Raw genomic sequence first — 15,347 nt, 5'->3', positions numbered from 1 at the left:
ATGGGTGCTGTACTGCAGAGCCATGCCTACTGCAGACTTGCACCTTCTGAAACAGCAGCCAGCCTCCTTCCCTGTCACACGCACCTCCTCCCACACATGACAGATTTCCATGGGATGCCCGGGATGAACTCAGCATAGGGCTGGGAATGTAGTACAGTTGGCAGAACACTTGCTTTGGCATTCCTGATGGTCTAGACAGCATTCCCAGTACTATATGTGGCATACAGGTATGATGGCACATGCCTGTAATTGCCATATAAAGAAATTTAAGAAGCCAAGGCAGGAGGATAGAAACTGGGGGCCATCCTCAGCTATAAACTTGAACTAGCTTGAATTACAAGAGACCATGCTTTGAAAGAAAGAAAAAGAATGCTTTATTAAGCGGGATGTGGTGTCCTGGATCTGGAACACCAGTACTCGAGATGCCTGGGCAGGAAGACTGCCCCAAGTCCCAGGCCAGCCCGAGTAAACACCTGTCTATAAAGAACAAGGGCCAGCAAGAAGGCTCAGTGAGGAAGGGCACTTGCAGCCAAGCAGCCTGAACCTGAGTCTGATCCCCAGGTCTTAGATGGAGAAAACTGAATTCTGAAAGTTGTCCTCTGACCTCTGAGTTCACATACTCACACACAGTTCACCCCCCCCCCCCGGAAATAAAGCTTTAAAATACAGTTGGGTGGTGGTGGTACACTCCTTTAATCCCAGTGTTCAGTAGGCAGAAGCAGGTGGATCTCTGAGTTCAAGGACAGCCAGGGCTACACAGAGAAACCTTGTCCCAAAAAATCTTTAAAAGAAAGAGTGAGTCAACATAGGGCTAGAGATAGCTCAACAGTTAAGAGCACTGGATACTCTTGCAGAGGACCTGGGTTTGGTCCCCAGCATCCACAAGGTGTCTCACAACCATCCATAACTGTCTGTAGTCCCAAGGTTTCCATTGCCCTTTCCCGACCCCTGCAGGCACCAAGCATACACATAACACACATATATGTATGGTACCCATACATAACACACAGGCAAAACAATAATAAACATGAAATACATCTAAAAACCCTATTTCTTTTACTACAACACACAATGAAAGAAAGGAAAGAAAGAAAGAAAGAAAGAAAATATCGTGGGGACTGGAGAGATAGCTCAACACTTCAGAGTTCCTACTGCTCTTGCAGGAGACCGGATTTCAATTCCCAGCTCCCAGGCAGCAGCTAACAACTGCTGGTAACTTGAGCCCCAAAGGATCTGACATACTTACATGTACATACTCACAGACAGACAGACAGACACATTTAAAATTATAAATGGGCCGAGCAGTGGTGGCTGGCACACCTCTTTAATCCAGAACTCAGGAGGCAGAGGCAGGCAGACCACTGAGGTCAAGGCCAGCCTGGTCTACAGAGCATGTTCCAGGACAGCCAGAGCTACACAGAGAAACCCTGCCTCACCTTCCTACAAAAAAGACAAAAACAAAAACAGCTAGGTGAGCTGCTATGTGCCTTTAATGAAATGTTGGTAAAGGGTGATGTTCCTGTGTATTAACTGCGCTCACTGGCTCCCCTCAAATTCTGTTAGCCATCCTCTACTTTAGACAAAATGTTGCTCCTCATATCTGCAAACATTAAATACATCTGCTAGACCTGGTAGCTCACCCCTGCAATCCTGGCTGGGGCAGGAGGGTGGCCATGTTTGAAAGCTGGACTAGAAAGTGAGACCCTGTTTCAAACAACAAACTCCTGCAGTTACACTGAGTAAGTATAAACTTGTACTGTGGTTAGCCCCTAAATACGCTGCGCTGCGGGTCTCAATGAGGGTCCTGTGAGCCAGGAAGACCACTGCAAGCAAGTTCAGGCCAGCAGAGGCTACATAGAGAGACTATTTCTAAACAGGACACAACACCTATTTTTGTTGTTGTTAGTGTAAGGCCTATTTACAGGCCACTGCCAATAGAGGATATACACATGTCCTACGAAAGGGGATATCATTCCATTGTGCACATGCTCAGCAGCTACACGGTACAGTCTGTTGTAGAAGGGCACAGATAATTCCCAAGTTCAAGGAAACATCTACTAAGGCAGATTCTCTAATCTCTAATTATCACCTCTATAAAACCTTCTCCCCTTCCCAGTGCCTGGTGGAACTCCATTTCCCAGAAGACCAAGTGGGCTTTCAGCTAGACTTTGTGCTTCGGGCCTGTCACCTCAGCATTTGGGAAGCTGAGGTAGGAGGATGAAGGTTCAAGGACTAAGGACTTGGGCCAGTGAGACAGCTCAGAGGGTGAAGGTGTGTACCATGAAGCTGAGTTTGATCCCCAGGACCCACATGCATGGTAGAAGAACTGACTCCCCAGGCTGTTCTCTGGCCCCCCATGTGCATCTAGTCATGTACAAACCTTTCTTCTTTGCCCCCACCACAGGAGGTTTTATTAACGGAGGAGAGGGGTCACAGAGACAGCCTTTGGGTGAGGCAGGAGAGGGCTGTACATACCTTTCTTTTTTTTTTTTTTTAAAAAAAAGATTTATTTATTTTATTTATATGAGTGTTCTATCTGCATTTACACCTGCCAGAAGAGGGAATCAGTTCACATTATAGATGGTTGTGAGCCACCATGTGGTTGCTGGGAATTGAACTCATGACCTTTGGAAGAGCAGATAGTGCTCTTAACCACTGAGCCATCTCACCAGCCCCCTGTACATACCTTTCTAAGCCCCATAAAATTAATAAGTCAAAATAATAAAAATGCTCTAGGCCAGGGCTGGAGAGATGGCTCTGTGCTTAAAAGTACTGGCTACACTTCCAGAGGACCCAGGTTCAATTTCCAGCTCCCACATGGCAGCTCACAACTGTCTGTAACTCCAGTTCCAGGGGATCCAACACCATCACATAGACATACATCAAGGCAAACACCAATACACATTAGATAAATAGACAGTTTACATAGCAAGTTCAATCCAGCCTGGCAGCTTAGTGAGAACCTGCCTTGAAGTAATGGTCTGGAGGTGTGGCTCAAAAAGAAGGCATTTTATCACAGCACTCGGAAGGCAGAGGCCGGCAGATCTCTGTGGGTTCAAGGCCAGCCTGGTCTACAAAGTGAGTGTCAGGACGAGAGCTACATTAATAGAAAACCCCTGTCTCAAAGAACAAAACAAAAAGAAAAACATCTGTCCAGGAGGGCTCCCGGGGGCTCAGCAAACACCATAAAGAAAGCAGCAACTAGAGCGAGACTATGCAAGCCTGTGAGTGGCTGCGGTTTAGCCACAAGGACCTTCTCTGGGCACACAGGTCCTGAGGCCTCTGTGGGTGCAGCCCCCCACCTATGCAGTGATGTGCTATCCCTGGTCACTGCTCCCTCTCCCCAGGCCCCAAGCCCACCTGCTCACCTGAACAGCACGCCTTTGATGACCTGCCAGGCGTTGGGGGCTGGCTGGGGTGGGGGGTTCTGAGGCTGGGTCTCGGCTGGCGTGTCCCTCCCAATGCTGCCATTGCTGGTCACCTGTAGGAAGGAACAGAGCATAGGGTGAGGGGGTTGATATGGGTACCCAAGTTTCAGAGGCTGAGCACACAGAGTCTTTGTCAATCTTCAGGAAAGGCACATCCAGGAGTGCCCAGGCAGGATGGTCTTCCCAAGGATACCTGCGTTGGGACCGGTCCTGAGTGGCCTTCCAGTCTGTGGGGACCTGTCTACCAGCATCAGCCCAAACTGAGTGCACTGAGAAGTAAGCGCTCAGAGGGAAACTGTGGCCAGACCTGGCCTCAGATGCTAAGAAGTAAATCACAGTACACTGGGACAGGGAATGAGCAGTGCAGCCAGCAGTTGAGGGATAGTCCGACAGCATGAGCTGAGCATTGTCCATGGAGGGCTGTCCTGGGGCTCTGCAGCTGGCTTTAAGAGAAGTGGCTATCATAGAAAGCTGGGCTGATCCACAAGGTCCTCCCCTGGGCGGAAGAGCCCCAATCCCTCAACTCAAGCTCTCTGGCGGCAGCAGTCCAGCAGAGAGACTGACAGAACCTCGCTGCTGTGAGCTGGTATACAAACACCCATCCTGTGCACCCCTCCTGACTCCAACCTCTGAGTAGCTGTGCTCGGCAGCTGGGCAAACAAAGCTCAAAGAGGTTAAGACACTTGTCTGTGTTACTTAGGAGCAAGATGCCAAGAAGAGAGCAGGTGGGGATGCCATGGAAAGAAGCATCTCCCACCAGGCAGAGTGCACATACCTGTAATCTCAGCACCTGAGAGGTGAAAGCAGGACACTCAAGAGTTCAAAGTCAACCTAGGCTGTCTCAAAACAAAACAAGAACTCTTTCTCTCAGAAGCAGAGACACCCTGATAGCCAGGTGAGAGAGAGTTCAGGGCAGGGCCATTTTGAAAGCCTCTCTTTGGACAATGCAGGGTCCCCAGTCCTATGCTAGCCTCTCCCACCAGCTGTCCCATCCCACCAGCCTTCAGAAGGTAGGACCTGGGGGTTGGAGAGATGGCTCAGAAGTTCAGAGCACGGGCTGCTCTTCCTGAGGACCCAGGTTTAGTTCCCACCACCTACATGGTGGCTGACAAACTCCAGCTCCAGGGAATCCAATACCCTTTTCTGACCTCCATAGGCACTAGGCATGCATGTAATGCACATACATACATGCAGGGAAAGCCCCGCATACATAAAATAAATCAATCTTTTTTAAAAGAGCGGGGAGGACTCACTACGGCGGGCATCATGGAGAATCTGCAGCTGATGTACACTTGTGAAGTCAGCTCATACAGTGCCTCCCTGTGTCTGGGCCATCCACACCCACTGTCCCCAGGATCTGCTGCTCAGTCCTTTCCCCCAGGACCCTGAACTCCAGTCCTGCACATCTTTCCTCACCACCTCACAGCAGGGAACAGAACAACCTGGAGCAGGGCACATGTCACTTGTTATCTCTGGTCCTCATTTCCAGCAAGTGCACAGGACGGCACTCAGGTGGCAGGCAGGGGGCATTTGGGGTCCAGAGGACCTCAGCTGCAGTTCTTCCTCCATGGATCTCGTCTGAGACAGCTTAGGCATGTCATTAGGCATGTCACCCCTCTACCTTGAGGACAGGCTTGGGCAAACACAGGTACAGTGTCAACAGAAATGCTCTCCTCCGTGGGTTCCCAGGACTGCTCTGCATCCCTACTGTGTGCCAGGCCGAGCTAGGTGGCAGCCACTAAGCTCAGGACCATTAAACTATCCTCTAGATATGTCAGATTTTTTTTTTCCTTTTTGGTTTTTGGAGACAGTTTTTCTGTGTAGCCCTGGCTATCTTAGAACTTGCTCTATAGACCAGGCTGGCCTTGAACTCACAAAGATCCACCTCCCTCTGCCTCCCAAGTGCTGGGACTAAAAGCATGGGCCACCACACTGGGCTCTATCTGTATTTTTTTTTTTTTAGGTAAAGATAGAGGCAGTATCCCAGTCACTGCCCAGCCCTTCTTGTGGCATACTCAGTGTTCTTCCTAAAATAAGTAAATAAGACTAACAGAAATATGCTCTGGAGAAATCAAGCGAAGGTGACAGCCCCTAGGACATAAGGTAGGAACCACACGGATTGGGCTGACACCTCAGTGAGTCTCTCCCGCTGTGACAGAGAACACCCAGGGAAGAGTGTTTTAAAGGCAGGGAAAAGGATGAGGGCCAGGAGACCTGTCCAGCCACAAGGTCCCTACTCTGAGGAGTCTGCGGTTGGAAATCAGGTTTCTAGCAAGTCTGGGTCGATTCCGAGTCAAGAACAGAGGCAGGGCCAGGCCAGGCTTTGAGGTCACACCTATCAGCTCCCAGGTGGTCCAGCTGCTAAGCCTCCCACAGACAAGCAGACCAACCCCAAGGGGTGCTGCCTCATACCCAGGAGCACGACCACAGTCAGAAAGTCCCTTAAAGTGCAGCCTGGATGTGAGGCAACAGGAGCAGGCTCTGAGCCACTGCCCACCCAGAATTCACCACGGGGGGGGCATGTATGTTCAGAATTCAGGATATACTAGACCCTGGGGCCCAACAGAAAGGAAAACCCACATGGTAGCTCACAACTGTCTGTAACCCCAGTAGTTCCACAGATCTGCTGCCCACTCTTGGCCCCCACATGTACCAGGAATGCATGAGACGCACATACACACATTTGGGCAAATACTCATATATAAGAAATGAAGTAAACATAAATGTTTACCTTTTTCTTAGTGCTTCTTTCACTTTATTGGGAAGTGGAGGCATATGCCACAGCATGTGTATGGACACCACAGGACAATCTGTGGGAGATGGTTCTGTACTTTTGTTCCAGGGATCAAATCCAGGTTGTCTGCCTTGGCAATGGACACCTTTGCCCCTGCTCAATTGCACTGCTCCCTACACTGTTTTCATGTGTGAATGGTCAAGAATAACAAGTACTCTTTTTTTTTTTTTAAACAATAAGATCATTTTTATTTTTGATAAGAATTTTTTCTATAAATGTAAACAAGTACTCTTTTAGAAACATTTTTTAAAATATATATGGGTGTTCTGCCTACATGTATGTCTGTGCATAATGTACACGCCCAGTGCCTGGAGAGGCCAGATGAGGTCACTGGATCCCCACAAACTGGACTCACAGAGTCCACCATGTGGGTGCTGGGAATCAAATCTGGGTCCTTTGGAAGAGCAGCTGGTACTCCTAACTGCTGAGCCATCCAGAGATTTTATCTATCTACCTAGCTATTACTACACAACTTGTTTGGTTTTTGTTTTTGGAGACAGGTAGCCCTGGCTGTCTTGGAACTCTCTATACGGACCAGGCTAGCCTCAAACTCACAGATATCCTCCTGCCACTGCCTATCAAGTGCTGGGATTAAAGGTGCGAGCCACCGCTGCCCAGCCTTTTTGTTTTGTTTTAATTGTGTGCAGGCACATGGCATATACATTTGAGTGCATGTGCCCCTGGAGGCCAGAAGAGGCTGGGGAGCCCCTGAGCTGGAGTTCACAAGCTACCTGTGAACTGCCCGATGCAGGTAGTGGGCACTGAACTGTAAGAGCAGTACAGTTCAGTACAGCTGAACCAGCTCTCCAGCCCCTGAGAAGAAATGTTTAGAAGCTGACATGATGGCCCACTCCTGCAACCCCAACATTTGGGAGGCAGACACAGCAGATCTCTGTGGGTCTGAGGCCAACCTGGTCTACATGTCCAGTTCTGGTTCAGTCAGGGCTACACAAAAAGACCCTGTCTCAAATAAATAAATACACAATTATTATTACTGTGTACATGTGTATGAAGTTGTGTGCTCCATCATGTGTGTGGAATTCTGAGAACAACTCCACATAGTTCTCCCTCAACCTTATGTAGGCTCCAGGAACCAAATTCAGCTTGTCAGGCTTGTCTGGCCACTGCTGTATCTACTGGTCCATCTCAAGAGCTTCCCCGACTCCAGCGTCTTCAACTGCATCTGAGCCAGGTGTGGCAGTGCACACCTGTGATACCAACTGGTTGAAGAAAAGGCTGGAGGGCTGCCTTCAGCTTGAGAACAGCCTAGGTTGGTGAGATCCTGTCTCTACAGAACACAATAAAGCTGTTAAAGCTGTTGGTAGCCCACACCTTTAATCTCAGCATTTGGGAGGCAGAAGCAGCTGGATCTCTGTGAGTTCAAGGCCAGCCTATTCTACAGAGTGAGTTCCAGGGCATCAAGAGCTATATGAGACCCTGTCTCAAAACAAACAAACAAACAAACACCAGTGAACAAGGCTGGACAGATGGCTGAGCAATTATGAGCACTTGCTGCTCTTGCAGAGGACCAGAGTTTGGTTCCCAGCACGCACACAATGGCTCAAACCATCTATATCCCATTCCAAGGCATCAGGCAAACATGTGGTGCACATATATACATGTATGCAAAATACTCATATACATAAATCATCTGAAACAAAACCAACCAACCAAACAAAAAAGAACACTGCTTCTTCCTGCACATGTACACTACCACTACAGCGACCTCCACAGTACTTGCACCCCACTAGGCATGGGAAGTGAGGCGTGCAGGTTACATGCAAACAGTCTGTCAGAGGGACTTGGGCATCTGAGATTTTGAAACTGAGGGAATCCTGAAACCAGCCCCCAGGGACAAATTTGCTGATACCAAACTATGGACTCACATTACAGAATGCACCACAAGCCACTGCACTCCACACTGACATGAGACAAACGTGAAAGTGTCTACACTAAACTTCAACAAAAAGACTCCCCTTGCCCTCAGAGTCAAGACCAAGTCCTCACCACAGCCTGGCACGCACACCTTCACCATGCTCTACCCAGTTACCTCTTTGGCTACAGTAATTAGCCCATCTAATGCCCCTCCTCACACCAGCTATCTTCCACCCCAGGGGCTTTCCACAGACAAGCCCCATTATTTCGATGGTCTTTCCTTTACATGGTTCTGACTCCCTCCTTCCCTCCTCCAGGTCTTCGATAAAGTGCCACCTCCTCTGAGATGTCTTCCACCTACCCATCACTCACTCCCTACACATGACAACTACATATCTGTCCAAGTCTCTGCCATCTACGGTCAGGTATATTTTTGTTACCATGTCCCTATGCATGCTTCCACACCTCTTACTGGGCACAGGAGGTCCAACAAAGCAGGGCTCCCGCCTGTTCTTGGCTCTGCACGCCTGATCTTGAAGACCCCCTCCAGGAACATCCACCAGTCTGGCAAGCAGCTATGACCAAATACAACACCATGTACTCAAGGACTGCTCAGATCCACCAGGACTACCTCAGACTCTATCCCGGCCTGGCCTCTGGTTCAACACCCATTCACTGCTGTAGGAGTGAGTCAGTACAGAGCACCTGCTAGGGATGGCTAGGGGTGCAGCTCGGTGCAAAGGGCAAGCTAGGCATGCAGGAATCCTGGGTGTCGCTGCCTATACAATTAATAAAACAAAACAAAAAACGTACTCCCCTGGCCCCCAGCCAGGCGCAGTGGTGCATGCCTGTAATCCTAGTGCTCTGGGAGGCAGAAGCAGGTGGATCTCTGTGAGTTCTCCACCAGCCTGGTTTACAAAGTGAGTCCAGGTCAGCCAAGGCTGTCTCTGTCTCAAAAAAACAAACAAAAAAGTACTTCCCCCCCAACTTGTCATCTCCTCTGTCCAGCCCAGAGCTGAGGGGGCTAGTGAGACAGTACTGACCGAAAGTCCAGTGCAGGAGACAGTCACAACAACAGAACGGGCAGGCTGGACCAGCAGAGCCCATGCAGAGCCAGGGGCACAGCTGACCTAGTCCGAGAGGACTTCTTTCTTAGGGAAAGGAAATCTGAGAGCGGAGGACTAGGAAAAATCATCCAGGTAGTGGTGTATGCTGGCTCATGTCAGGAAGCTGAGGCAGAAGGAACTGAAATTGGGGCCAGCCTGGTTACATGGTGAGACTCTTGACATCAAGAAAACAAATAAACAAAATGGCCCAACCTCCTGTGATCTTGTATACGCCTTGCGTGGTCTTTCCGGCTACTCAGTGGATGTTCCTGAGGACTGAGTGAGAGAATAGACAAGAAGACCCAAGAAGGAGAACCAGGCAAACACTACAAGGAAAGAGACTGCAAGTACTCTAGCAAAGGTGATTCTGCCTCCATCGTCCTTGTTCTCATCCCAAAAACATTTAGAAACTTCCAGAGACATTTCTAGCTGTCAAACCAGGAAGGGGCATTTGTGGTACTGACGCAGCCTACAAACGCCAGTGGCAGTGCCAAGCACCCTCAGGGGCACAGGGCAGCCAACTCAAAATGTCTAACACCAAGGATATTAGAAAGCCTAGCAGAAGCACTCGGATCTCTGCTTTTGAGGCAAGCCTGGTCTACAGAATGAGTTCCAGGACTGCACAGTGAAACCCTGTTTTGAAAAACAAAACAAAAACCAAACCAACCAAACAAAAAAGTTTAAGCCTGGGCACACCCGTAATTCCAGCACTTGGGAGACATAGGCAGGCACTCTATATGAGTGCCAGACTACACAATAGGACTGTTTCAAAAATTAAAAAAAGAAGATGAACTAAAAAGAACGAAGAAAGAAAGCCTAGTCTCGTCTAAATAAAACAGTTTGTGGCAGGTCTTGATCTGCTAAAAAACAAAACAAAACAAAAGTGTACTTTATCCTGAAGGCCAAAGGATGAGCATTAAAACTTCTCATGCATGAGCTAGGCTAGTGCCATATGCCTGCCATGCCAGCGCCTGGGACGCTGAAGCAAAAGGGCCACAAGTCACAAACAAAAGATTTAGCGCAGAGATGGGAATCAGAGAGGCTCCACATGTGTCTGCAAGTTCAACACACTGTAAGCCTTGGCCTCTTGTGCCACCCACACCCAATAAGCAACAGAAATTTACAGGAGCTAGGACTACAAATCGGGGAGACTAGGAAGTCCCTGCCTCCCAGCCGGTGTACTCACTCCAGCAAGGACAAGCCAACAATTTCCTGAGCTGCCTGCACCCCAGGTCTGGTTGGAAATGCCAGAAAGACTCAGTCCAGATATGCTGGGCTCCACACCTCACCACTTCAGCCTGGTATCTTTCCCCAGGTGAGTCCATCTACCCGGCCTTTGAGATCCTGCTGCTCATCCATCACCCCGGACTTCCGACACTATCCTAGTCTGTTTACACTACAGTCTCCTCTCCCACTCCCCTGACTGCTGCAGAAAAATGGTTGCAGCCATGTTTAACAGCCAGAAAGGCTGGCCCTCCCACCCAGCTCCTCCATGAACCACGGGGGAAATGAGACCCACAGAAAGAAACTTGTCCAAGGCCACAGCCAGTGAGCTCCATGCACCCCTCCCGGTCGGTACTCCCTGAGCTGCCTCCTACACGTCAGTGGCATCCCAGTGGGTGGGTCGGCAGCACCTTGCTGTCACTCCATCAATTCCCCCAGAAGCCTGCACGGTGCCTAAGTGAACTGGTATGCTCTCAAGTCTCGGTGTAGTCTGGGGTGGTAATGGGTTAGAAGGCAAATGCATCCGGACCAATTTCCCTATTTGATCCGTTTAGGCTAGAAGCGCCCATCTCAGTCCAGACCACCCACAGCCAGCTTTCTCACGGGGCGGATTTTAAAGTTAACCTGCGTGACCTTCTACAGGCGCCTTCGTCTTGCTGTCCCTCGGATCCCTGTCTGTAAAATGGGTCTGTCGGCCTCCGCAGCCCATGCCCTTTACCCACCATAATAACCGTATTTCCCCGGAGCTAGAAAACTCCCAACTAACCAACCACTGCCTCCTATCTCGAGCACTGCGGAGCCGACCCGGAACACCAGACCTCTCTAGGAATGGCACTGGAGCTTGGAGCCTGGAATCGCACAGTTGGGAACGTAGGACGCCTGGGATTATAAGTCAGCGCCCCTCCGTGCCACTCTCTCCTCAGCTCGAGCAAGACTCTGCTGGACGCCCGGCGCGAGCCAGCAGGAGACCTGGCGCGCAACAGGGCCGGGTTCCCGCCACCGTCCGGCCTCCTGGGCGGCCGGGCGCCGCCTGGGCCCAATAGTCAAGGTCCCTCTGGGGCACGGAGGCCCCGATGCACACGATTCCTCCAAAAAGGACAGGACACTCCCAGCGGGAGTGACCCCCGCTGGGGAAGAGTTCCCCCAGGCACCTCTCGGCCTCCGTACCTGACCAGAGCTGCCTCCCCCGGCCGCCACCACGGCGCTGCCGGCCCCGTCCGCCTCCTGCGCCGCCGCCATCTTCCCGCTCCGGGTCCCCGCCCCCGCCGCCAGCCCCGCCCCGTCCCCGACGGCGCCAGCGCGATCGCGCGAGATTTCACACTTGGCCCGCCCCGCCAGGCTGCCCTAGCCGAACGGAGCACCTCAGGCCACGCCCTCTAGAGGGCGCGAGCCGGCCACCGTACTCCGCTTCCGCCCTTCTCCAGCGCAGCCTGTTTGTCGTCCATCTAGCGGGAAGTGGCTCCTCCGAGTGCTCGGGCCGTGTAGGCTAAAATGCGCTTTTCACCCATCCAAGTTGGCCGGTTCCCTCGGACTGTACGGTCGTGCCACGCGGTTCTGCCTCACTTCGGCTCGCCGTCTCTCCGCTTTACAGTCGACGGTTCCTGAGCTTCTCCGGCCACCGTAGCGATTCGGAGCGTCCCGCTGGAGGCACGCCCCTCCCGAACGGAAGGCCCCTCTTCGGGCCGCCGTTCTCAGGCTCCCTGGGGTGGTCGTGGCCTTGCGCTTTTCGCCTCTGATCAGTGTTCCTTAGTTTAAGCTTCTGCCATCATTCCCCAGGGGTTGTGGCCTCTCGGTGCATCCGGAGGCCGGATTTCAGCGTTCTGTAAGGGCTGGGGATGGCACCCTCGCCACTTTTAGGCAGCGTAGTTTAGCGCTCAAGTTTTCCATAGGGGAGTCTGCCTTCCAGCAGACCTCGGCAGCGGGTACTGGGAGACAGAGGCAGGCGGGTCGCTCTGAGTTCGAGGCCAGCCAGGGCTACGCCGAGAAACACAGTCTCGAAAAACCAACAAACAAAACCCACAAAGACAGGATCTCCAGGCTGGCCCCAACTCGTGATCCTCCTGCCTCAGCCTCTGGAGCACTGGGGATACAGACATGAACCATATGAGCTTAATAATCTTCCCGATGTTCTTTTTCGTTTGTTCGTTTTAATGGGTAAAGGGGAATGAGACGGTCTGGAAATGAAGCAGTGGCTGCGGCAGGCATAGGACTTATGCATCTTCCAGCCTTAGCCTCCCGACTGCTAGCTGAGGTTACAGTTTATGTCCCAGCACATTAAACTAGAAACCATGATTTTATATTAAGTACAAAATCTCTCAAAGGTTTTTTAGACCACAGTCAAGGACTGGGTGTGTGGCGCTTAACTTTAGTCCCAGCACTAGGAAGGCAAAAACAGGTGGATCTCTTGAGTTCTAGGCCGGCCTTAGCTACCTGTTTCAATAAGCAGTTGTGAGCTGCACAACGGAAGGGCTGGGAATTGAACAGTAGTCCTGTAGAAGCAAGGCCACTTGCTTAGTTGCTGAGACCAGCTATAGACCCACTAAAACATTCTTTAAAAAATTACATTTATTATTAGATCCATTATTCTCATACGGATGTGCACCAAGTAGGCGCCTGGTGCTTTTGAACGCCAGAAGAGGGCGCCAGGCCCCTGGCACTGGAGTTACTGTTGTGAATGGCCCTGTGGGTGGAAGTGAACCGCAGGTGCTCTGGAAGAGCAGTTGAGCCATCTACACAGCTCCAACTAAAACATCTTTAAAGGGCCTGAAGAGATGACTCAGTGCTAAAGAGCACTGGACTGTTCTTTCAGAGGACCCAAGTTCCATTCCAAGCATCCACATGGCAGCTCACACCATCCAGGTCTACAACTCTAGTACCGGGAATATGACACCCTCACACAGACATACATGCAGGCAAAATGCCAATGCACATAAAATAAAGATAAATTATCAGGGTGGTGGTGCACACCTATAATCCCAGCACTTAGGAGGCTGAGGCAGGCAGATCTCAGTTTGAGGCCAGTCTGAGCGACAGAGTGAGTTCCAGGTAAAGTCTATATTATTTTTCTGCATAGCACATTCTAGGTCAGCCTGAGTTACAAGAGACCCTGTCTAGAAAAAAAGAAGAAATAAAGGAAGGTAGATCTGAGCCTGGTGCTGGTGGAGCACACCTTTAATCCCAGCACTCAAGAGGCAGAGGCAGTCGGACCTCTGAGTTCAAGGCCTGCCTGATCTACAGAGAGAGTTTCAAAACTATCCAGGGCTGCACAGAGTGTCGGTATTCCCCCTACTGAGTGTGTCTACATGCATTGCACAGTCCAGACCCAGGACTACTGTGGTCACTAATGTGTCCCTAGCACTGACTTAGGGATCATTATTCAATCAAAGAACCAAGCTCTCTGGGTGACTTACCTGAGGGTCGCCACAATGGCAAGAGGAAACCACTAAAAATATATATGGATAGGGTTGGAGAGTCGGCTCAGTGGTTAAGAACAATGGCTGCTCTTCGACAGGTCCTGAGTTCAATCCCCAGCAACCACGTGGTGGTTCATAACCATCTATGCCCTCTGCTGGTGTACTCATAGGGGAAAGAAAGAAAGAAGAAAGGAAGGATACAAATGAAAGCTGGAGTGTTGGCTCAGTGGTTAAGGGCAGGAGATGCTACTCCAGAGAATCCAGGTTTCCGCTTCAGTTCTCAACACCCAAATGGCAGTTCAAAAACATCTGTAACTCCAGTTCTAGGGGACCTGATTGGCTTTTCTGGCCTCCTTGGGTGCCAGACACTCACATACCTGCAGGCAAAACACTCACACACACATAAAATCAAATTTAAAATCTGTAATATACAGATGAGGACTAAAGGTAGGCAGTAGAGTGCTTCTCATGCATTTTACCCTGGGTCGATTTCCAGCTTGCCTAAAACCAGGCTTTTCAAATGCCTTTAATCCCGGCACTTGGGAAGGAGGCAGAGGCAGAATTTGAGGCCAGCCTGGTCTACAGCATGAGTTCCGGGACAGCCAGGGCTACACAGAGAAGCCAACAACAACAACCTCCAAAGAACAAAGAAAACAAAACAAACAAAAAACCTCAACAAACAAAAATCAAAACAAAAAACAACTAGGCTATTGTTGTTAATTCACGTTTTCATTACGTATTGGAAGCTAGATAACAGGTCTATCTGTACCCCGCTCAATGACAATTCGTGCGTTCACTCTGCCCACCATTAGGGGGCACCCAACACCATCAGGAACTGTGTTTTCAGATTCTAGGGGAGAAGGGGCCTTGCACACCCATCTTCTAAGTCTTCAGGAGACGGGACTCGAGGGCTAGAGTCCAAAGTCTGAGCGAGAAGAAATGCAGGGTTCAGATCGCTCTTTCTTAGGCAGAATTTGTGCACCTGGACTATGTGGTCCCAAACGGAGTTGGTTGGGGATGTGAGGAAGAAAGGAATCTGGGGGGTAGCACCAGGACGGGCTGGGAGCAGAACTGGCCTGGGCAGTGGTTCCCTTTGGCTTGAGTCTGTGGGAAACACTGGACAGAGCGAGGATTGTTCCCCCTTTGTCTCCCCCTCCCAGGCACCCCTAGAGCTTGGCAGCCTCAGTTCTTCCCAGGCCCTTGGACTTGGGAGCCTTCCCAGCGCCCCTCCTTCCTAGTCCCTGTTTTCTACTGGACTCACAGCTGCCCAGCCTCCGAATCTGGGAAAATTGCCCCAGGAGTATTGAAAGACTGGCTGCAAATTTTTGCCAAACAGATTAGGCGAAATCCAGGCCATGAGTCCTCTGCGGGACCAACAGCGCCACCTATGGGACACGGGAGTGAGGGGCACAGACCTGTCCTCCGACCTCATAGGAGGACCTGGGCAGGCTTCGTGTAAGACCCTACCTTGTATAAACAAAAAGAACAAAGAAATGAAACACATAAC

At 50.6% G+C, this 15,347-nt stretch overlaps 1 protein-coding gene across 1 annotated transcript in view; it reads right to left on the bottom strand.

Annotated features, from left to right (window-relative positions):
* The window catches only part of Clptm1 (CLPTM1 regulator of GABA type A receptor forward trafficking), a 31,562-nt gene extending 19,824 nt beyond the window's left edge, over positions 1-11,738 (bottom strand). The window contains exons 1-2 of the mRNA XM_021642163.2: positions 11,595-11,738; positions 3,369-3,481 (exon numbers count right to left, since the gene is read on the bottom strand). Coding sequence (XP_021497838.1) covers positions 3,369-3,481; positions 11,595-11,666 — 185 coding nt within the window. The 5' untranslated portion in view covers positions 11,667-11,738. The remainder of the gene's footprint in view (positions 1-3,368; positions 3,482-11,594) is intronic.
* Positions 11,739-15,347: the final 3,609 nt, after the last annotated feature.

This window comes from Meriones unguiculatus, chromosome 1 (assembly GCF_030254825.1).
Source record: "Meriones unguiculatus strain TT.TT164.6M chromosome 1, Bangor_MerUng_6.1, whole genome shotgun sequence".
NCBI lineage: Eukaryota > Metazoa > Chordata > Mammalia > Rodentia > Muridae > Meriones > Meriones unguiculatus.
Note: the sequence above shows the minus strand (reverse complement) of the source record. Positions and strands in the feature narration are given on the sequence as shown.